The sequence below is a fragment of the Balaenoptera borealis genome (genome assembly GCF_965194805.1).
Source record: "Balaenoptera borealis genome assembly, chromosome: 3".
In the NCBI taxonomy this organism is placed as follows: Eukaryota; Metazoa; Chordata; class Mammalia; order Artiodactyla; family Balaenopteridae; genus Balaenoptera; species Balaenoptera borealis.
This window is the reverse complement of record NC_138866.1, coordinates 149,161,120-149,183,697: the sequence shown is the minus strand read 5'-3', so window position 1 is coordinate 149,183,697 and position 22,578 is coordinate 149,161,120. Positions and strand designations below refer to the sequence as shown.

Genomic DNA, 22,578 nt, shown 5'->3' with positions numbered 1-22,578 from the left:
TGCTACTGAGAATAAACCATGAAACTGGGATATTGTGAAGGATCCTTGATCAATAAAAATAGTAAGAGCAATCACTTACTGAGCGCTTATTAGGTATAAGGCCCTCTGCAAGTGTTCGATGTGCCTTATCATTTAATCTTCAAACAGTACTATAAGGTAGGTACTGTTATTTTACAGAGGAAGAAACTGAGGATCAAAGAGGTTAAGTGATTTTTCCAAGGCCACACAGCTAGTAAATGGCCAGGAGTCTAACACTTTACTCTGGTACCCCTTCCTCAATCCCATCTCCCTACTCCTGAGAACACATGGATGCTCTGTGCCACAGTTTGACTAGTCTTAAGTTACCACCCTTACCAAAGATACTTAAATCAGAAACATCAAAGGAACCAAAAGAATGAGACTAATGGCTAATTTTTCGGGTACAGAGCTTGATCTAAGGACCTGAAGGAGGTGGTATGGAGCATCCCAGAAGGGACTACCCCTTTGGGAGGAGAGGTCTGGGGTGAGGGTAGGAGAGTGTCAGGAAGCAGGTCCAGGCCTCCAGGCTCTAATGGGAGGTATGTTTTGTTAGTGCACTAGGAAATCTGATTTAAAATATACTTTATGTTATTATGATCTCTTATGCTTACCAAGCCTCTAAACAGGCAAAATCCAGTTGCCAGAAGGAGACACACAACCAACATTAAATCAAATGGTCTTCTCAGCAGGTCTTTCGCTTGGATTTCTTGAATGACCTAAAGTAGAGTTGGTAACTAATGAGCAGGCCCAAGGTGCCGAAGAATAATCTGAGATCTACTGAAACATAGATACCATGATGATGGGTGATAAGAGAATGTTGAAGATTCAAAACCACTAACCATGTAACAGGAAAATAATTTCTCTTCCTCAAGTCTCAGTTCCTCATCTGTGAAATGAGACTGGGCCAGGTGATCTCAAAGGGCCCTTCTGGCTCTATGAGGCCATATTTTTTTTGAAAAAGCATTTTTATGATTATAAATGTAAAATACACTCATTTTTAAAAAATAAACCATTAACCCATCATACTACTATTAACAGTTGTTATATTTTCCAGTCACATATATATAGTTATATATATATATACACACACACATTGTACTACATAGGTATGTATAATATATAATCTACATTTATTTTTTCACAAAATTAGGACTTAATGTATAAACAATTTTGCATTTGTTCTCTTGCCTCTCACTATCTACCTATCAGTACTTTACCACATTATTAAAAATTCTTCTAAAACTTAACATCACATGGAAGTGCCATATCTCTGATTATTGGACATTTAGGCATTTTCAGTGTTACACTTAATGTGATGATGAGCAACTTTGTACATAAATCTTTGACAGCATCTCTGATGATTTTCTTAGGATAGTGCCCTAGAAGTAGAATTAATAGATTAAAAAGTTAAATTTGTTAAGGTTGATAACACTGCCAGGTGGTTTTGCAGAGCGATTCTGAGTTTATGTTCCTACCAGCACTGTATGACAATGCCTATTTCTCCCCGGCCATCACTGTGTTTTAACAGTTTTTTTAAATGAACAGTCTATGTGTCTTACAACATGAACGGAACGGTATTGATACACTGACGTGGAGCCGAGCGAGGACCAAGGCTATGGTTACTGTTTGCTTATTTTTTAACAACCACCTCATTCCTCAGAAGGGTGTAAGGGAGTACCAGTTGTCAGTGTGCCAAGCTGAGTTTACAGAGCATGTGTCTAAATGTTTACAAATGAAGTGTTTGTAAATTAAAATGTATTTTAATGAATTCTATTCTAAGTCTTTTTGTAAAATGAAGAATCGTGTTCTGATTATCTCTAGTAACTCATATTTTCATATATCAATTTTGCTTAAAGGATCTTGCTTAAGGATCTAATACCTATGAAAGGAAGAGAAACTTAGAAAAATGTCACTAGCTTAGAAATGAAGACCTTAACAGAGTACCTGCCCGGCCAGTATTGTTTCACCTTGACCACCTCGGCTGTGAATGGAAGGGAGGTGTCTCAGAAGACGTCCTGTAGCCAGTCTCCATGTGCCTGGATCTCTTGGTAATCAGACCCTATGGCTGTGTGTGCTACCTGGAACAGCAGTATCTCTCCAGCCTCCCTTTGGGGCAGTAGTGCATAGATATCTCTGAAAGAGGTGCCCAGGTGCTCAGACTCCAGGCTGTTAACAGCCCCAGACAAACCTCACGCTCCGCACACTAATGCGGAATCTGATGGGAAGAGCCAGTGTAACCTCTGGCACAGGAAGTTCCAAAAAGCATGGCCTGGCCAATCAAAGCAGATCTATTCACGCAGAAACAGACCATTCTGGCCACCATAACTGAGGTGTGAACCAATGCTGCAGAATCAGCACAGTCACACTGATTGAATGCCCCAAAGGTTCCATCCCTGGAGGCATGGTTCAATCCAGTAGCCAGTGGTGAGTGAGCCCTGTGAGTCTGAGAACAGGTTACATTTAACTTAATAAAATCACCTTTGAGGGATAATTATAATTTTCTGATGGCTGATTATAGATTCTGAAACCAGCCCAGACAGGAAGACAAGTATATGGTATGCTTAAGAAAAAAGCAGGGCAAATGCGTGTTCCGTACTTCCCTATTTAAAAGAGAGAAAAAAAAGAGAAAGTCAAAAGTATATCCAAACACAACATGGAGAACACCTCCCCATCTCAATTCATCTAAAATTTTGATATGGGCCAGACAGTATTTTTAATAAAACCAAAAACAGGTCAATTTAAAATTATTAGGTGTTTATTATTAACAGGCATGCCCTATCTACAGTACTTTAAAAATAGACAACATAATATCCTGATTTCTTGCATGCATAAATAACTCTTCTACATTAGCTTTCAAGAATCTTAATTTTCAAGTACATTTATCAAGTTCCCATAGTGTGTCAAGAGTTATATATAATACAAAGAGTTGTAGGAAATATTTTCACACTGAATGTAGCCACAAACACAATACTTATTCCACTAGATCCTTCTAAAAGTCAGGAAACACTGATATTAGATAGTCTAATTGTTCAGTGCACACTTTGGAAAATTGCTCAAAAGCATTTCTTAAAAGGTGAGATGGAAGGGAAAAGGAGTAATTCTGCAAAACAGCTTTTTTGGTATACTTGGAATTTCTTGGTTCTATTACAACCAAAATAGCTTCCCTATTTAAAAACAATTCCTATTGTTTCAGAAAAGGAAAGTGAACTTTAAGATAAAGTTTCTTACCTACAATGTTTCCTGGCACAAAAACAACAATGCTCATAATAATAGATCCGACCCAATATAGGCCAATGGTTCTATAACTTTCCCTGTAATGAAAAAAATCCTGACTTAACACATTTGTCTTAGAATACTATTAGCGTAAGATGCTCCACAATATTATCTTTGTTCTAACTAGTAAAGTACATGAATCAAAATGTACTGAATCAAGAGTAATAAATCAAATACAAGGAACCCTGGTGATCAAACTGCATTTCCATATGTGATATGCTATAGAACCCTCTTTGTGTCCTTTTGAATAGGAAATTATGCTTGCTACACTGATCTATTAAACCATACCATGGTCATCACTATCAAAGGAGTCCTGCATTTCACTATTATTTATGAAACTCACAGCATGAAAGTAAAAAGAAGGTTCAAAGAAAATTGGATCCATATTTTAAATCATTATGAGTAGTAGGATGTTAAGTGGACTTTCCCTGGTGTCACAGGATTTTAGCCAAAGCCCCAGAGATAAGTGTAATAAGTGATACCTACCCCATGTTCTGAAGGAGCTGCTAGACACATACCCCTAATCTTAATAGGCGATGTTGACAAAAACTGTTTGCAACTGATAACTGACAGTCACCTCCATAAAGGGCCATGAGAAATTCAAAAAGAGATTCTCTGATGGGAAAGAGAAGTGGAGAATACTGTGTGCTTCCTGCCCTGCCCCACCCCCCAAGCCAAATGCATCAGATCCCAAGAGGCCCGTTCACAATGACTGGGATTGTCAGCAGGGGGACAGACCAGAATGTTCCTCCCCAGCTGGATGCTAACCGAACCATAGAAACACTGGCCCACTCCTGGCAGCAAGCAGAGCCTGAGCATTCTCAGAAATACCTGATGTGTTCCCTGGAGCTTGGGAACATTCATGAAGAGATGGGCGGGGGGCCTAGAAAAGTCCAGAAATTAGTTGGAACTGTCCTTGAGTGGATGACTGAGGGCATGGGAGTGGCACAGGACAGTTGGTCAAGCTGAATTTCAACCTGGTGTGGGGCAAAATGCACGACTTTCTCTAACCTGGAGCCAAGGGGAGGCCTGGGAAGGTAGCTGGGCTTGAGCCATCTTTAAAGGATCCCCACCCCAAAGGGCGTGCCTTCTGGGTTACAGAGGCCACAGCAGAAAGAAGCTGTGGGTGTACCACCATGAGCAGGAGAGTCACACAAATTCAATCTGAGAGAGCATTGCTCATTTCAGGGATCAGTGTAATGCAGAGGTTCCTTCCTGTGGTAGGGGTCTCCAAGAACCCACACATGTGCCCCACAAGACAGAGCCAGCGTATCATAACAGAGGCTACCAATTCCCAGAAAACAGCAATTGTCGTGTAAGACTCTGCCCCTCTTCCTTTAACCCCGTGTACATACACACATGCTCCCAGAGGAGCCAGCCGCAGAGCAAGCTGAGAAGGAATAAAGGGACAGACCACGCACCCCAGCCTCAAAGCAGGCTGCTAAGCTTCAGGGGTAAGCCTGAACTGGAGGGAAAGAGAGCTCTGAACTGAAAGGAGTTGTTTGAAGTTTTGAATTAGTATGTGCTGGGCTTTAATTTCTGAAAATGAGACTACTCTTACAAGAGAACATAATCAGAAAGTTAAGGGGTCTGCCCGAGCTGTCCATCATGGCAGAGGAGAAATCCAAAGGCATATGTTCGAAAGGCAGTGACACAAGGAAAAATAAAGCCATGTCTAACTTGTCTCCATAGACCCTAGATTCGTGTCCATGTGTACCTGCCTGTGTATGTGCCTCTATACATCCATTTTCCTTACCTACCCGCCTATCAATTGCTAAGGTAACAAAGGCACACCCACCAGGCGAACTGACTTACTCCCAGGCTATGGCTGCCACCATCACCAGATACATCAGATAATGAGCAGAGCCATCCCAGTAGCAGATCATGTGCCCATAGGCCGTGTTCAGATACGGTTCACCCTAAGGAAAGCATTAAACAGAAGTCCACTTTAAATATGACTCAGACACTTCAACACAGAACACCAGACCTGTACTGAAAGTAAAATAAAGCAGCAGAACATCTTCGTCTGCTAAAATGAAACTATTCTTAATCCCATACAATTACACAACTGGTAGAAACATGAAAATATACATTTACCCTGGAGCCGCCAGAACTAGGGTCTGCCACAGAGGGTGGAATTAGAGAATGCCTGGCCTATGCTAGGTCAACACAGGTGTGCACAGTGATGCAAAACTGATGGTGTTACAGGCAGTCCTGGCCACATGACGAACTCACTGAGGCCAAGTCTAATCTGTGACTAAAGGTGTTTGGCTCTGGGCAGAGGGGGTGGCCAGGGAAGACCCTGCTGACCAGAGCCACTGGCTGACCGTCAAAATTCATACTGACCCAGAGGCTTGGTGGGATGAGTGCGAGGAAGGTACGCCTTTCCCCCGCCTCTGTCCCCATGCAGGCACAGACCGGCAGGCACTACACTCAGAGCTTCACACCCAACCCCTCATTCAACCTTCCCAACACCACTATGGGATAGACACGATTGACTCCATTTTACAGATGAGGAAACAGAGGTTCGAAGAGGTTACTTGACCTGCCTAAGGTCACACAGCTAATTCCTAGCAGAAACTATACTACCAAGAAGAGCTATACTTCTGAGAAATTTTTAATTTTATAAGCACAGATTATATGATGAACGACATTTCCCTTTCCCAGGTGCTTATGTTTCCAGGTGGCTACTGTAAAGTCACTGTCAAACTTGCCTGGGTTTTTAGTGTCATTCTGGCTCCACCTCACTTTCCTTTCTTCTTTCTCCATTTGTGCTCTCCTGCCTTGTTTCAGATGTTTTCCTAAGATGCCTTAAGTCCTTTCTACAACAAGGAACAGTGCAGATCAACCAGCCCATCAGTCAACCAACCAAGCAGGGGATTCTCTGAAGCTTTGCACTCCCCTGGGGCAAAGACTGCTCTCTGTCATCTTGCCTCAAAAATCAAATCAAGTGAAAATCACAGAGGTGGAGGAAACAACGTGAGTCATACTTCAGTACCCGTGCCTGGCCCACATCTTTTCTCTCTGACATGCTTTGATTGGATAATACTATCTAAGTTCATGGTTTTAATCATTGATGCCTACACACCTGGCTCTCGGGGCCAGTGCTGACCTCTCCTGGTGGCTTGATGGGCATCTTCAACTGTCTGGTCCATGGGCCCTTCAAACTCACCTTACCTCCTTTAACTCATTGGCTTCCCCCTTCAACCAAGCCCCACCTGGCCTCTCTATTTTCATGGCGACACCATTCAACTTACCCAGGTCAAAACCACAGGGTCGTTGTTCATTCCTTGTTCTCTTATGCAGTCTGTTGGCAAGTCCTATCAATTTTACCTCTATAATGTCACCCCAGGCAACCCTCCCTCTCGTCATGGCCTAGTTCAAGCCCTCAGTGCCCCTCACTGGACCTTTCCCACATGGTCTTCCTACCTCTCTCCTCTCCTTCCAATTCACCACACTGCTGCCCTGGCTCTTGACATGTCACTCTTCTGCTCAAAAACCTGCCAAAGCTGCTGGTGGCTGTAAGACCAAGCCCCACCTCCTCTTATCTGGCAGCCGGGTCCCTGAGCCTGGCCCTGCAGACCCTCCCACAGTTACACCCCAGCCCCTCATCTCATACCCTGTCTCACCACCCTCACCAGCTCAACCTCCAGGCCCTCTTGGCAGCCGCCTCCTTCCTGAAACCTCCCCGCTCTGGACTCTGGCCCTGTGCTCTCCAGGCTTTCCTTCTGCCTCTTCGCCTGTCCCCTCACAGTCCACTTCGGAGGCTCCTGATCTTCTGGCCACGGTCTCCCAAGTTCCACCCTCGGCCCTCTCCTCTCTACCCTCTCCTTTCCTCTCAGACCTTCAGGTACCAACTATACCCTGATGGTCCTTGTATCTCTTCCCCGAGCTCAACAGCTGCGAAGCCCTGCCAGCTGGGACACCTGCCAGGATGTTCCTTACCCACCTGAGACTCCACACGTCCCCAGCTGAACTCAGCATCATCCCTGCACACGTGCGCCCCAGGCTGGCAGTGGGGAGACATATGCTGTTTCTCCTCTCTAAGCCTCATTTTTTTTCTTTTTCTTTTTTGGCCACGCCGTGCAGCTTGTGGGATCTTAGCTCCCCGACCAGGGCTGGAACCTGCGCCCCCTGCAGTGGAAGCACAGAGTCCTAACCACTGGACCGCCAGGGAAGTCCCTTCTCTTAAGCCTTTGCCCACACTGTCTCTTCTCCTTGGCATGCCCTCCACCCCCTAGTCTATCTGGAAAACGTTTATCATCCACTGCCACTGCCATTTTTAAAGAAGCCGAGGGCAGCAGCACCAACTCGCTGAGGCTCCCCCGATCCCCCGAGTGCTCCCAGAGTCAGTTCTTCCTCAGTGCAGGCCGCGCCCGGCGTGAGCCTCCATCTCTGCGCCTAGGACCATGCCATCTCACTGCCACATTAGCTCCTGGAGGGAGAAAGCAGGTCTTGTGACCCCCACAGTCTGCTCACCGAACATCTGTGGAACTGCATTTCCCCTTTTGTCCCTCTCCGGTTGAATAACACCAGCGTTCTTCCAAAAGCAGGAATCAGGATGGCACCTCAGCCCTTACTCTCCCCATTGCCCCAAACTCATCCCCGAGACCTACTCATTCCAGCCGCCCAAGTTCTCTGAAGTCCGTCCTTCTTCTCTACTGTCCATGCTTGGCCTCCGTCTGGGCCATCTTCATGCCCTTGCTGGCCCTGCAAAAGCCTCCTGACGGGAGTCCCAGCTCATGACATCGACCCTTCCCGTCAAGCCCATCCTTCTCAGAGCTGACTGCACTGTTCGCTGACTTAAAATCTTCCCTCACATGCTGGACAAAATCCAAACTCCCTTAGCTTGCACACAAAGCTCCCCATTATTTGAAACACAGATGAAGAATACACTTCCAGCTCTGCTCCTTATTTCCTGTGTGACCTTAAGTACGTTACTTAACCTCTCTGGGGCTGGATTCATCACACCATAAAATGAGGAAAAAGGACTAGCTCTGTCAGGTGCCAGGTAGGTCTGTCATGCTGTGATGGGGGGAGAAGTGCGTGTTCATCCTCACAATCAAATGGCTTTATTAACTGCCTCAGTGTTTGGGGCTTTATACATTTAAGACTGACCTGGGCTTTCTTAGAGAGTAGTGTATTAATAACAGTAGATACACAGATACTGGATTCATTTAAAGTAACCTCATTTATATTAAATACAAGTAAAGGGGAAAGGTGGTGGGTTGGGTGTGAGGAAGGAGCTGTAAGACCGAACGCCGAGGAGAACTGCCTCCCATGATCCAATCCTAACTTTCTGCTTCACCTTCCACGTGACTAAGTGTCCTGTGTCTATGGCAGCAAATGAAATACCGTGTGTCATCCCTGCTTACACTAAACGAAAGGATTTCCATCTCGAGCAATGCTGTTGGGGTCGCAGACCCTTTAGTTTAAGGCTTGTACTCGCTACCGACCCCGTACCTCTCTCAAGTAGTATGTCATGAAGCCATCAATGATCCCGTCCTGTTCCAGTCCTATGATGAGGTTCACCACGCTGGTAAATCCAAAAACCGCGTACACTAGAGCAAAGAAAGCAGGAGTTCAAAAAGCCGTAGCTCAGGGGACGTTGCCTAAGAGCCTGGCATTCGCCAGTAATGATTTCTTTTCATGTTTTCCAGAAGATACTGCGGACGTTGTCAATACGGACTAAAAGAACGTACCTCCTGTGCACGCAGCTGGATCTCTGCCCGTGTCGTGGAGCTGGAAGAGGACACCCCCCTCCCCAGGGAGCAGCGAGTGACAAAGTCACCCACTGACTGTCCCAGAGGATTCTACCAGCCTGCCCCATCCATCCTCCACTTCCTACACGTGGCTGCCAGGGCCACATCTGCAACCCACCTGGGTAGCGGGAACAAAACCATTAACCAGTGGCCAAGGAAGCACAGAGGTGACCCCCAGGTTTAAAACATGGACTCAAAAGAGATCATTCATCTCAGTGGTTACCAAGCAGTCCGCCTCACGGTGTGTCCAACGCACTTGCTTTATCCCACACTGGAGATCCGAAAGACAGACAGCGGCTGACGTGCAAGTGACAGTGGCTTTAAGAAGAAAGGCCAGTGATTTTTTTAAAAAATGGATACGAGATGGAACCATTGAATGTTAAAGAAGGAAAGCCGTAGCATCTTAGAGAATCTCACTAAGGTTGTGAGAATCTCCTCAACGGGCTGAAAACTACCAGCAACAAACAGCTTAGGAATAATACATTTTAAACAGTGAGTGATCAAATTTAGTGTGTGGCAGTTTGTCAGTAAAGCTGCATGTTCAAGTTGTAACAAATCGGTGTCAAACTATGTGATGGGCATGGATGGTAGAAAAATCTGATGGTGAATATCAAAACAGCTGTGAAAAAAAGAAATGGAGAGGAGGGCGGGGAAGGTTAACTCACAGAGAAGGGAAGCTGGCCTTGCCCTGAGTCTGCGTTTACATCTTCCCCAGAAGAAGCAGAAGGCCCACGCGTGCCCGGCCCTGTAGACCCTGCCTCCCCGGGCCTCTGTGCAGGCCTCTGGTCCAGATCCCGCTGACAGCAATGAGCCATCAGGTGATCGGCCACTGCGTGTCCCCCAGGAGAGGCAGCCTTCAGCACATGCTCATTCGACTATTCTACCAACAATCGCCGGTGCCAACAGGAGCGTCAGACGCTGGGTCAGAGATGACAAGGACATTCTCTGCCCTCCAGTCTGGCCCTGTGGCTGCAGTGACAGACATGAGGACAGAGGGCTGAGGGCGTAGGAGCAAGGGCCCTCCACCCTGAGGAGTTGGGAGAGACATGAGCGCAGCTAAGCGTGGGCTCCACGGAGTATGGAGGGAGTGGGGGGAAGACGGCAGCAGGAGACCAGTCTGCAGAGGCGGGCAGAGGCCAGATCAAAGGCAGGTGGAGTGGGGCCTTGAACTCAGACAGGCCCAGCTCATCTCCTGACTGGCTGTCAGGCCTTAGGTAAGTTACATCATTTCTCTAAGCTTCAGCATTTTTTACATGCAAGTTGGGAGAAATTGTGCGGCTCAGTGCTGTCTCACTAACTGTGACCTTGACCACGTTTCTTAGCACCTCTGAGCCAGATTCTTCATCTGTGCAGGGAGGACATTTGTTGTGAGGATTAAATAAAATGATACTGCTAATGTGCTCAGAGTCACACCAGGCACACCACAGGTGCTCAATCAGTGGTGTTTTTATTCCTTTAACATACAAGTGTACTTGCCAGGCAATGGTCTGAGTACTTTACAACTAGTATCTTATTTAATGTTTGTACCAACCCTCCACGGTAAGTATCGATACTATTATTTTCCTCATTACACAAATGTGCAAACTGAGGCTCCATATGGCTACGTTCCGTGCCAGGTGGAGGGCGCTGCAAACAGCAGGCTGAAGGCAGGAAGCCAGGAAGGAGCTGGTAAAAGAGCCGAGGTCAGAGGTCAGAGCATGGCTGGGGACAGGGGAGAGGAACGGAGGGGTGTCCTGCCTGGCCCTGGCAGCGACCTTCCCTCCACCAGGATCCCAGCTGCGACAGGGTGGGGTCCACAGCCTGGGAGAGACTTTAGCTTACAGGAAAACAAAAATACTCCCACCCTTCCCGCCGCTTTACCAGTGGGCTCAGAGTATTCACAACCACAGAGGGAAAGAGACTGAGGCCCGAGTGTTGTGCTCTTAGGTGGACACAAAGGGCTTCCCGCCCATGCAGACGTACCATAGAACAGTGGGTCCCGGGGTGGTTTCCTTTTGACCAGGACACGAGCCAACAGGGCTACCAGGAACAGGATGAGGGCAGCCACCCCTACAATTGTCCAGGAACTGCAACAACCAGAACAGGGAGGTGGTCACTTATCAAAATAAACACACTGGTGCATGGAATTTCCTGGCTATTGAATGCATTCTCTCGCAGCTCTGCCTCTGCCTATCCCTCAAGCACTGTGGAGTTCGTGAAGTTTATCCGCAGCACTTGGGCCCCCCTGGGCTGCCCCTGTGACTTTCAGGGACCAGAGGTACTAGGTCCTCACTCTCCTGTCATCCTGCCCACCTGGGTGAACCATGTGTCCGAGCGCCCTCTGCTGCTGTCCCGCTGCCTCTGTCCACCTGCTCCTCCAAGCCCTGTTCCCAGTGTCTGACAGGTCTAACCACTGAGTCTGCCTCCTCTCTCAGGGCCAGCTGGAAACCCTCAGACTGAGCTCCAGGGAACACACAGGAGTCACAACTACATGCACCTTCTCGGTGGCCAAGCCCACAGGCTGTGTGTATAATCAAAGGGGCCAGAGGACAAGGCCAATCCAAGGAGGGAAGAGCCTAGGCCGGGCCTAAGGCCAGAATGATGCCAGCTCCCCAACACCCAGGAAGCCAAGCCAACATCCAACCCCACACCCAGGAAGCCAGGGTGAGGCTAGGTTGGGCACAGCCCCTGGTCTTTCTCCTGGGAAAGGGCATGGCACCAAGGAGACTGGGGACCAAAGCCCCTCCTCAGCAGGACAGCACTAGGGCACGAGGCTTGGTGGAGTTAGCAGTCAAGGGACCTGGAGTCTAGTACCTACTCTGCCACTCCCTGTGTGACCTTAGGAACAGCATGTCATTCATCATCTGTTTTTCAATTCATTAAAAAACATATTGAGGAAAAATGCATTGTACACCCCTATGTGCCAGGCACTGCGGATGAAAAAGAGATCCCTGTCTACATGGGGGGAACCTATCTCAATAGGCTCTGAGCTCTCTCACCCAGAAGGCTACCTCCAGTCCTAAGAGATGTTCTCTCTCTTGCTCCTCCACACCAACAAGGCATCCAGTTCTAGACAAAGCACCACCTGGCCCACTCCCATGGCCTGCTACACTCCTCAGTAGCCCTTGAGAGCTGCTGCAAGCACCACTCCTTAGCCAAGAGCCCTCCACACCATCACAGAGGACTTTTGGAAAACCTTTGCCACATGCCCCGGGACTTCTGGAAAGTATCCTTCACAGCCCACCAATACCTACTAATATCTGAGGGACGAACTTATGCTGAAGTTCACTCCACACACCTACAGCTGGAATGGGTGCTAGGCACCAGTCAGAAATCTGCCCCTAATGTCAGAGAGGTCAGTCAGGAAGTGATCCAACTACTTGCAGGTAGATGGACCCCCAGGAGACTGGCCCCAGGTCCAGGAAAGCTGTATCCCCAGCACCTGGCCTCAGGACCCACTTAAGAGTAAAGGAGTGGGCTCTGGGCATCAGCAGCACCCAGATTTCCAAATGCCACCTAGACCTACAGAATCAGAATATTTCAGGGGTGGGGTATGGGAACGTGCAACCTTTTTCAAGAAACCTGGATGAGTACGCACAGAAAGTCTGCCTCGGGACCTCTTTTAAGGTGTTCAGGAATTGATGGATGAATGAGGGAGGGAAGGAAAGGGAGAGGAAGAAAAGAAGGAGAAATGGATGGATGGATGGATGGATGGTAGATGGATGGACAGATGGATGGTAGATGGATGGATAGTTGGATGGATGACATAATGGATGGTGGGTGGAGCGATGGATGATGGATGGTGAATGGATGAATGGATGGATGGATGGATGGACGATGGATGGTGGATGGATGGGTGGATGGACGGATGGTGAATGGATGACATAGTTCTATGACAAGAATGAGGATGACCATGTCAGTGACCAGGTAAGAGACTGAAATAGGAGGTTTCTAGCAGTGCACATCAGTGGATGCTCCAGGCTCCTCCTGTAGGGATGAGACAAAGGAGGAGAGGATGGAAGAGGAAGCTAATGTGGGTCAGGAACATGATGCTGGGCTGAAGCATCCGGTGAAGAGGGAAGAGGATAGGTGTGCGATGTAAGCTGACAGACATTTTAATCACAGCCTGAGACAGGTAGTGGCCAGGAGACAACTCCCATCCCTGCTCCTACCAAGGACCTAGGCTCGCAGCCAGCACGGTCACACAGCTGGTGCTCTTCTGGACTATGAGAGAGCAGTGTGAACTGGTTCACGGTGTCCTCTCACACTCTCCACCTCTGGGGGAGGAGCAAAAAATGAAGAGAAACTGGGGCAACAGATCACCTGTGTCTCCCAGTGACAGCCAAGTGCAGGACCTGCTCAGAACAGGGAGACATGGATCCAGCAGGGACTCGGGGTGTGGGGGGAGGGGTAAGGGCTGCCACTAACCCAAGGGTGGAAATGTTGTTAGTCTTGGAATGTGTGTGCGTTTTGGGATGGGGGGCGGGGAGTTACTGATGCCCTTCCATGAACAGACAGCTACTGAGAGGGGTCATGTATGGGTGACTATGAGCAGAGTGTTTGTGTGTGCGTGTGTGTGTGTATTTGTGTGTGTGTGTGTATTTGTGTGTGTGCGTGTGTGTGTGTGTATGTGACAGAGAGAGAGAGATCCCACCCTTTTCTGACTCCTCGACTTAATTTGATTTTTCTGTTTTTCAGGCTTTCGTAAAAGGTCTGGTGGGAAGGAAGCTTCAACTAAGTCAACTAATGCAAACTTAACGGGATGCCCACTAGGCACGAGGCCCTGTGCTGGGCAGGACAATACTAAGGGGAGCTATGGCCTGAGAAGGTAAGTTCTGACCACAGGAAAGTAACTCCTGTGGGAAGAGCACAACCCAGCGGGGCTCAGAGGAGGGAGAGATCACATCTGCTTGGAGGGACCTGGAAGAGGCAGAGGTGGCATTTTCCTCTGGCCCATAACGTCCAGGTGTGGCTTCAACAGTCAGCTACAGGGAGGAAGGCATTACCGTCAGAGGGAACAGTGTGAGCAACGACAAGGAGGTGGGAAAGTTAAGGAGTGTCCTAGGAGCACAGAACAGTCCAGTGTGGCTGAAGCACCAGCACAGTGGGCTGGGCTGGTGGGCTGAGGCAGAAATGCACAGGGCACTGGGGCGGGAAGGGGACCTCTCGTGGGAGGCTTTGCCATGGGCTGGGCCAGAGAGGGCCAGTGCCAGGGGAACAGGAAGGAAGAAACAGATGCTAGCCCAGCCCGGGGAATTAGGGGGAAGGAGACAGTGGGAGGGCTGGAGGGAAGGAGTGGGAAAGAAGAGGGAGGAAGCAAAGGCTACTGGGATTTTAACCTGCAGGAGGACAGGAAGAATGGTTGGAACCAATTATTCCAAACTCTGCAGGGCTTAGCAATGTGCTCAACAATACACAGCAATACATAATTCACCATGTGTTCAGTAAATGCCATCACCATCCTCCCAGTGGCTGAGGCCAAAATCTCAGTCATCCTCAGATCCTCTCCATGCCATGTGATCCTTCAACAAGCTGCGCTGCCCTCCCTCCCAAATATCCTCACACCCAGCCACATCCCTCTCCCTGCACTGCTCCCTGTTCCCCTGCCTGGAAAGCTCTGTCCCCAGATCTTCCTGTGGCCACCTCCTGCAGCTCAAGTCACCTCCTCCAAGAAGCCTTCCCTGACCACCAGTCCCCCCCATCACTCTCATGTCGCCCCATTTTCTGTGCTGATGTCTATCTCAACACATGCCTCCCCAATCTTTTGTGGTTTGTTCATAGCTATTTCCCCAGCACCTGGAACAGTGCCAAGCATACAATATGTACTCAATAAATATTTGCTGAACTGCCCATAATGCCATTTTAGGAGGGCAGGGTCCTCCATGCACTATATTCACAGACATGTGACATTCACTGCCCAGAGATGCTTCTTCCAGGATTTGTGCCCCAAGACTGGGTCAGACCAAGGGCTGTCACCGCCCATGCCTAGGGAGCACTCAGTATGGATGGGTGCCACCTGGATAAGGCTGTCAGCAAGTGGTGACCCCATGAACGAGAGAGGAGCAAGTCACTGCCCTGTGGGCAGACACTTGTCTACAGCCTGAAGGTCTGGAGGGGGTTTGCAGCGTACAGACTGATGAAATTCCCTTAGCACCAACTGCTGTGGGAAACATAACAGGTTTACTTCTTCTTCCCCGCAGACAGCAAGAAACATCAGCAGGCCCGGAGGTCTGGCACCTTTCCCACTGCTGGAGCAGGCCCGCTGCTGCCTGGTGCCCGTTGCTTGGCCAGGGGTCCCTCCCAGAGGAGAGGCAGGCCTTTGATCAAAAATCCATGTGCGGCCTCCTTCAGCCCCACCCATTTCCTTAGCATGGAACTGCCCTGCCTCTCTGCCTCGCCGCCCATCCTACACAACACTGCGCCCTTACGGCTTTTTGGATCCCGACAATAGGATGCAAATATAGGCCATTTGACAGACAGGAGAACTGAGGCCGGGCCACACGGTTAGTGCCAAAGCCAGGCCTAGAACCCAGGTCTTTACCTGTTCGTTCTGGGCTATTTCTGCTAGTCATTCACAACAGTTTCTAAAATTAATACGAAATGACAAGTATGCGTGTGTCCATACATGGAAACGTTCCTGAGAAATGCGAAACGAACAAGGCACAGCCCGAGATAAGACCAAGCTCCAAGCTGTCGGTGTGTGTACCGCCCCACCCCTGCCCCTGGGCACTTCAAGGGCAGGGGCATTGCCTTATTGACCTCTGTAACCCCGGATACCTGGCACGGGGCGGGCACAGAGCGGACGCCCAGCACTTGCCCCCAGAATTGCGCCGAATGTCAGGGATGCCAGCCTAAGCGAGGACCCCGGCCCGCACGACTCCGGGCGCCTCCCCTCCTCCGGCCGCCCGCGGGGAGCCCTGGAGGCCGGCGAACCTCTGCCCTGCAGTTTGCGGCTCGGCCCCCTCTGAAAAGTTGCTGGGGCTCCTGACGCGCCAACCCCCGCCGCGCGCACCCACTCACTCGTGCTGGGCCGCCAGGTGGTTGAAGACGTAGGTGACCGGGATGGCCGAGAGGGACAGCACGAAGACCCCTGTGGCCGCCGAGGCACTCATCGCCGCCGCCGCGCCGCTTGCCCTTCACCGCATCCCGCGCGGGCGCCCCGCCCCAGCTTCCGGCTGCGCCCGCGCCCCTCGGCCGCGCCCTTCAAGGCGCCCCGCCCAGCGCGCCCAGCGCGCCCACCGTGCTGCGCCCTCAGCAGCGCCCCCTCGGCGCGCCCGCCCGCAGCCGCCTGGTAAGCAGGGCCGCTGCACAGGCCCGAGAGGCCCCCTGCCGTCCTCCCGCCCGGGGCTGCTGGGACTCCACCGCGAGCGCCGGGCGGCGCCGAGGAGCGGCAACAGCCCCCTGCCCGGGGACAGGTGTCCCCAGAGGCGCGCGCTCTGCGGGAAGGCGGCGGACCGGGAGGTGGGCGCGGGGCCCCGGCCCTGGGCGCAGCCGGGAGCTTGTCATCGACGAGAGAGGCTCTGGAGAGTGTCTGGGCCGAACTGCGGGCAGGCAGAGGGTGGAGCCAGACCCGGGGGTGTCAGAGCGGGAAGAGCCCGCGAGATCATCCACGTGGGGAACCCTCGGGCCGGGGATAGGAAGGGATAAATGATCCCGAAACCTTGGAACCTCTCCACCGGAGCAGCCAACAGCCGGCAGCGAGCAGTGCTCCTACGCCGAGTCCGAATTCCGGTTTAAACCCCGTCTGCTCACTCACCAGATGTTGACCTTGGTCAAGTACTTAACCTCTCTGTGTCTTTTCCCTTCTCTACCAAATGGGAATAACCCACGTCAGTGTGACTGTGGGATTCACTGAGTTAATAGGCATGAACTGCGTGCCCAGTACTGCTCAGTACACTGCTATCACCTGCAGTTCCCATTTTTACTTGGAGCTGACACTCCGAGGAATACGATGATTTAAGAGACTAGAACGCTATTCATTTCTATTACAGGTAACGTTCCTGGAAGCCATCTTACCACCAGCCAGCCTGCCCTAGGCCATACAGAGTACAAGGAAGCCAAGGGCTCTGCCCTCACACTGCTGTCAGACAGACAGACGCCCCCTCGTTACAGAGAATAATGCGGGCCAAGTCTGTCCTGGCTGCTTGACCACTGCTGTGGGGCGGCCCCTGGGACAGAGCCTGGAGTCCTCTACTGGCTAGGAAAGGGAAGGGAAGTGAGTTTCAGACAGAGGACAGCTCAAGCAACCAAGGGAAGCACATGTACTTAGTGACCTTACACCTGCTAATGAGCTGAAGACACCAGCAGCTCGTTTTAGAGATGAGAGAAAAGAGTGGCAAAGAGGCTCTGAGCTGCCCCAGGGCCACTCAACTTTCAAAAGCCAGCTTTCCCAATCCCCTATCCCAGCGCTTCTTGGAGGCTTCTCAAACTCTGAGGACATAATGATAAAGCCTTGGCCCAAACCGTGACACATCCAAAGCTTCCCCAAGTGATGTCCTTACCTGTGACCTGGACATCATCCTCTTCCACAACTACTCCTAACCTTTACCAGCTCCTTAAACTCTTTCCTCCTCCCCAAGGACAAATACCTCGTCCGAGACCCCTTCTCTCCTCCTAGCCAGTCTCCCAGGCCAGCCCAACCCCTCCATCACCAGCCAAACCTTGCCGAATCCATCTTGCCTTCTCTCTTATACCGTGAACCCCTCTAGCCACCCTGGGTCCTTCCCCTCAACCTAGACACACGCTCGTGTATGATCCAGTTTAGAAAAGTGCTCCCTGGACCTGTGTGTCCTCTCCATTTGCCATCTTCGCTCTTTCCTTGCTGGGTTGTTGTTGTTATTGTTGTTGTTTTTATCCCTTTTAAAACTTTTTTTTTTAACATCTTTATTGGAGTATAATTGCTTTACAATGGTGTGTTAGTTTCTGCTTTACAACAAAGTGAATCAGCTATACATATACATATATCCCCACATCTCCCTCCCTCTTGTGTCTCCCTCCCACCCTCCCTATCCCACCCCTCTAGGTGGTCACAAAGCACCGAGCTGATCTCCCTGTGCTATGCGGCTGCTTCCCACCAGCTATCTGTTTTACATTTGGTGGTGTGTATATGTCCATGCCACTCTCTCACTTCGTCCCATCTATGCTGGGTTTTAATGACCGTGTCTGTGCTAATAGATCCCATTTTATCATTCCTAGCACCGATGTCTCCCCTCAGCGCTGCTCCCTGGCATTCCACAGGCACCTCACCCTCAACATGGCCAAAATGGAATTCCTCGTCTGCCGCAAGACCACTCCAGCTTTATCTCATCTGGTGGCACCACCATTCACCTGGTGATCCAGGAAATTGGCAGTCCGCATCGGTTCTGGCCAATCCCGAACTCCTGTGATTACCACAGTCCTCCTGTTACTTCCCAAATATCTCTCAAGTCTGTCTCCCTATCTGTACCATTGCTGTCTCAGTTCAGGTCTCTACTATCTTCCATGTGCCAGCCTCCTCCCCTGTCTCCCTGCCTCTGACCTCACCTGCTCTAGAAGACCTTACCTGGCCGCCCTCCTGTGCCTCCCCCACCCTCTCTATCAAGTACCCTGCTTTGCTTTCTTCATAGTACTTTACTTATACTGTCCAAAATTATCTTGTTTACACATCTGCTTCCTGTTCTGTGTCCCTCTCTCCATTATGATATAAGCTCCCTGAGGTCAGGAACCTTATCTATCTTGTTTACCGTTCTATTTCCATCACCTAGACTAACACCTGTATGAAGCAGGTACTCGAGAAATATTTGTTCACAGAATGAACGCTCTAGATCATCATTGTCTGACGGAAATATAATGCAAGCCACAAATGTGAACCGCATGTGTAGTTTTAAATTTTCTAGTAACCACATTAGAAAAGTAAAAAGACAGAGGTGAAATTAATTTTAATAATATATTTTATTTAACACGATATGTCCAAAAGATGATCATTTCAATGGTCATCAATGTCAAAGGTGTTAATGGGAAACTTTACATTCTTTTTTTTTTAATACTAAGGCTTTGCAATTTTGTGTGTATTTTACAGTATATCTCATTTCAGGCTAGTCACATTTCAAGTGCTTAATAGCTACCTGTGGCCAGTGGCTTCTGAATTGGACTTCACAGTTCTATATGTATTCCTCCTATCTTATCAAGCTGGCTTCGGTTATGCTCTCTGCTACTTTAGGAATGGGTGTGACAATTAAATCACTAACAAGAGGACTCAAACATCCTCAGAGAGTCTACCATGTTTCCAGCATTGTTCTAAGAAGTGGTCACACAAAGATGAATTACAAACACATTTCGCCCAAAAAGACCACAGTCTAGTGTGAGAAAAACACATGTAAACAATTAGCATGCAAGGTGATAAAAGATTTGTGCACAAATTGCTGTAGGAATCACCAATCTGTCTGAAGGGGTCAAGAAAAGATTCAGAGAGGAGTTGAGGCTTTAGACCAGCCTTGCAGAACAAGTAGAAGCTGGACAAGCAGGCAGGGACTAGTGGGGTTTTCCAGGAAATGGAAACAACACCTGTGAAAGGCAGAAATGTACGAGAGAGCATGTCAGTCAATGAACTTCAAGCTGTTTGCTCTGGTTGGAAACACTCATGCATGAGGGGGGCTGGCGGGAAGTGGCAATGGAGAGGTGATCGGGGACTCAGTCTCAGAAAACCTCAAGGGCAGGGAGCATTTAAGATTTATGCGTAGGAGGAGAGGCTGACTTAATCAGAGTCACTTTTTTGGGGGGGGGGGCATGCCACGAGGCTTGTGGGATCTTAGTTCCCCGACCAGAGATTGAACCCTGGGCTGCGGTAGTGAAAGCACGGAGTCCTAACCACTGGCCTGCAGGGGAATTCCCCAGAGTAGCATCTTCAAAGATCTGCCTGGCAGCTGATGTGGACCATGGTTTAGAAAGAGGAGAGGTAGGAGGCAGGAAGTCCGGTTAGGAGGCTTATCCTAGCAAGAGATGCTGAGGACCTGAACCAAAGTGATGGCAATGAGAGGGAAGAGGAGGGGGCAGATGTGAAAGATCTGGATAGGAATTGTAAGAGGAGAGAGCTGGGAGAAGGGGGCTTGAGGATGAGTTTGGTTTTGGATATGTTGGGTTTCCAGTACCCATGGGGCTCCCAGGAGGAGCCATCCCATAGGCAGTTGGGGATACTGGTCTTTGGCACCAAGAGAAGCACAGGCTGCAGATACAGATTTGAGGGTCACCAGCCTAGAGGTGTGGCTTAAAAATCAAGGAAATGAATCCAATGTCCAGGAAGAGGGTAGAGTCAAAGAGAATGGTAACAGAGGCCACCTGAGAGGGGCTGGTGAGCATTTCCATCAGCAGAGCAGCCCAAGGGCATCTGAACTCCATGGCAGAAGCATCCAACATCCCACACCTGTGAGCTGCTCCCTAGGAGTCTGCAAGGGACCCAAGGGCCATGGCAAAGCTTTGCGGTACTTTGGTATACATGTTGGAGATTATATTATTTTGTTGACAAAAATTTGTCTTAATGCTGAAAATATGAGTGGTCAGAATGCTTGTAGTGGTGAAGACTATTTGATAGGAACCCTCCCCAGGTTTCCGGGGAGGGCACAAACCCAGTGAATATAATCTCATTCTCCAGCACTGCAGTACTCTGTAAATTATAAAGGAATTCCATCAACATTATCCTATAATCTTCACAGCAGTTCTCTGAAGAACATGGAGCCATTTATGGATGAAGAAACTGGGGCTTAAAGAGGTGAGGCAACTTGCCCAAGGTCAAAGGGCTAAGAGAGGGTGCACTTAAATTCAGATTTGCTGACTTTAAGTCACTATACCCATGATGCCACAGCTGACCAGCAGCAAAGCATCACATCGGGCACCTTAGAAATGGTGGGTGGACACCCTACAGATTTGGCCAGTTGACTCATTGCTTTAGGAGGCTGAGTTCTGGAGTTCTGCTCTATGCAAATCAGTAATTATTAAGTTGCCCCTTCTCTTGAAAAAGGGTTGGGTATGACTTAAAATAAAAGGCATTCAGACAATAAATTTGTTTTTTGATTTTTGGTTTTTGTTTTTTTAGGACCATCCATCTTGCAAGTCATGAAGGCTAATATTGTAGCTGTGAAATTTGACTCCAAGCTTCCTGGAAGCAAAAATAGACACATGGAGGTCTGTACTCTGCCCATTCCCTGATGAGAAAGACAGTTTTGGGTGTATTGGTTCAAAAGAATTGACGAATCTGGAATTACACGGAAGGGCCCCTGACCATGTCTGCTTCTGCCATGGAGGGGAAATGAAAGCAAAACATCAGAGAACCCGGTCACATAGGAAGTAGGAACTAAGGAAGAATACTGCTGGGCAGGAACTGAGGGAGCACAGTGAGGCTGTTCTGGAAGAGTGAAGAAGTCAGCCCTGTGTTCACTCGTTAGCCCCCAGCCCCAGTGCCGTCTTCCCCTTTCACATGCTTCAGTTTTCCACTATTTTTCTTTCTTCCTTCCTTTTTTTCTTTCTATTTTTTTCTTCTTGAAGTATAGTTGATTTACAATATTGTGTTACTTTCAGGTGTACAGCATAGTGATTCAGTAATTTTTGCAGATTCTTTTCCATTACACGTTATTACAAGATACTGGGTACAGTTCCCTGTGCTATACAGTAGGCCCTTGTTGCTTATCTATTTTATATATAGTAGTTTGTATCTGTTAATGCCATACCTCTAATTTGTCCCTCCCCTCTTCCCTCTCCCCATTTTTTCCTATTTTTTATCCTTCTGATAAAAGTTGTGATCGTGTTCTTTGGAAAGGCTGAACACTCTAGACAAACGTGAAAGGGACAAACAGATTGCTCTGTGGGGTGTATAGAGACAGAAAAAAAATGACCTGAGAGTGACCAGGGCAAGGGTGGTGTATCTTAGTGGGTACATTACTAGGGTCTTGTCCCGAGAAGGGACCAGAGAGTGACCAGTCCACGCAAAGAAACATTAAGTTATCCTAAACACTAAGTCACATTAAACACTGGGTTTGTCTTTGGCCACGAGTGCCCTGACTGTCTTCATGTGCTACAATGATTAACATGGGTATTTTGGGGTAGTGCCAGGCATAGAGCAGATGCTCAATAAATGCTGACTGAAGGGAGAGGTAAAGTTAGTATGTAAAATGTTTGTCAAAAAGTCTTGTGCAGTTGCTAGATGAGATCTGCACCATTGCCCTGGGTTTCCTAGCAATCAAAGCAGAGGGAAACAATGTTATCACAGTCACAGTGTCCGTAAGATAAAAACAGATCATAGGCTCAGAAGAACTCTCTCATGGCTCCTCTTAAAGGGAACACCATGTCATATAGTATGTCCTCAGCAACATTCCTACAGTAAATATAGAAATCTAATTCTGAACAGTTGTCTCTCAGTATGTCTTCAGTGCAGGTGGCTAGCATATTGCCAAGAGTCACTCAGTGCAAAGGAGCCAAAATAATTCCTCACAGATAAGCAACTCTCAGAGGGTTTGGTTTGGTTCGGTGATAAATTTTACGATATCTGGGGGCAGAGGCGGAAATACCTTCCCGGCAA

General features: G+C 48.8%; 1 protein-coding gene and 1 long non-coding RNA gene across 14 annotated transcripts in view; one reads left to right on the top strand and one right to left on the bottom strand.

The window, feature by feature from the left end:
• The window catches only part of TM6SF1 (transmembrane 6 superfamily member 1), a 61,956-nt gene extending 44,097 nt beyond the window's left edge, over positions 1–17,859 (bottom strand). For 4 of the 13 annotated variants that reach the window (XR_014243490.1, XR_014243491.1, XM_082388550.1 and 1 more), the window contains exons 1-7: positions 16,053–17,855; positions 11,016–11,119; positions 8,755–8,852; positions 5,107–5,210; positions 3,247–3,329; positions 2,497–2,618; positions 630–734 (exon numbers count right to left, since the gene is read on the bottom strand). Coding sequence is in view for 11 of the 13 variants with exons in the window: in XM_082388550.1 (XP_082244676.1) it covers positions 630–734; positions 2,497–2,618; positions 3,247–3,329; positions 5,107–5,210; positions 8,755–8,852; positions 11,016–11,119; positions 16,053–16,144 (708 nt within the window). In the remaining 2 variants the exon portion in view is untranslated. Of the gene's footprint in view, positions 1–629; positions 735–857; positions 1,957–2,496; positions 2,619–3,246; positions 3,330–5,089; positions 5,211–8,754; positions 8,853–11,015; positions 11,120–16,052 lie in introns of those variants that run through there. The other 9 variants (XM_082388548.1, XM_082388547.1, XM_082388551.1 and 6 more) reach the window with 9 other exon arrangements.
• On the top strand, positions 7,432–16,038 carry LOC309627041. Its single transcript, XR_014243506.1, has 4 exons — positions 7,432–8,302; positions 8,952–10,267; positions 11,468–13,860; positions 15,233–16,038. It is a non-coding gene; the product is annotated as an uncharacterized lncRNA (long non-coding RNA).
• Positions 17,860–22,578: the final 4,719 nt, after the last annotated feature.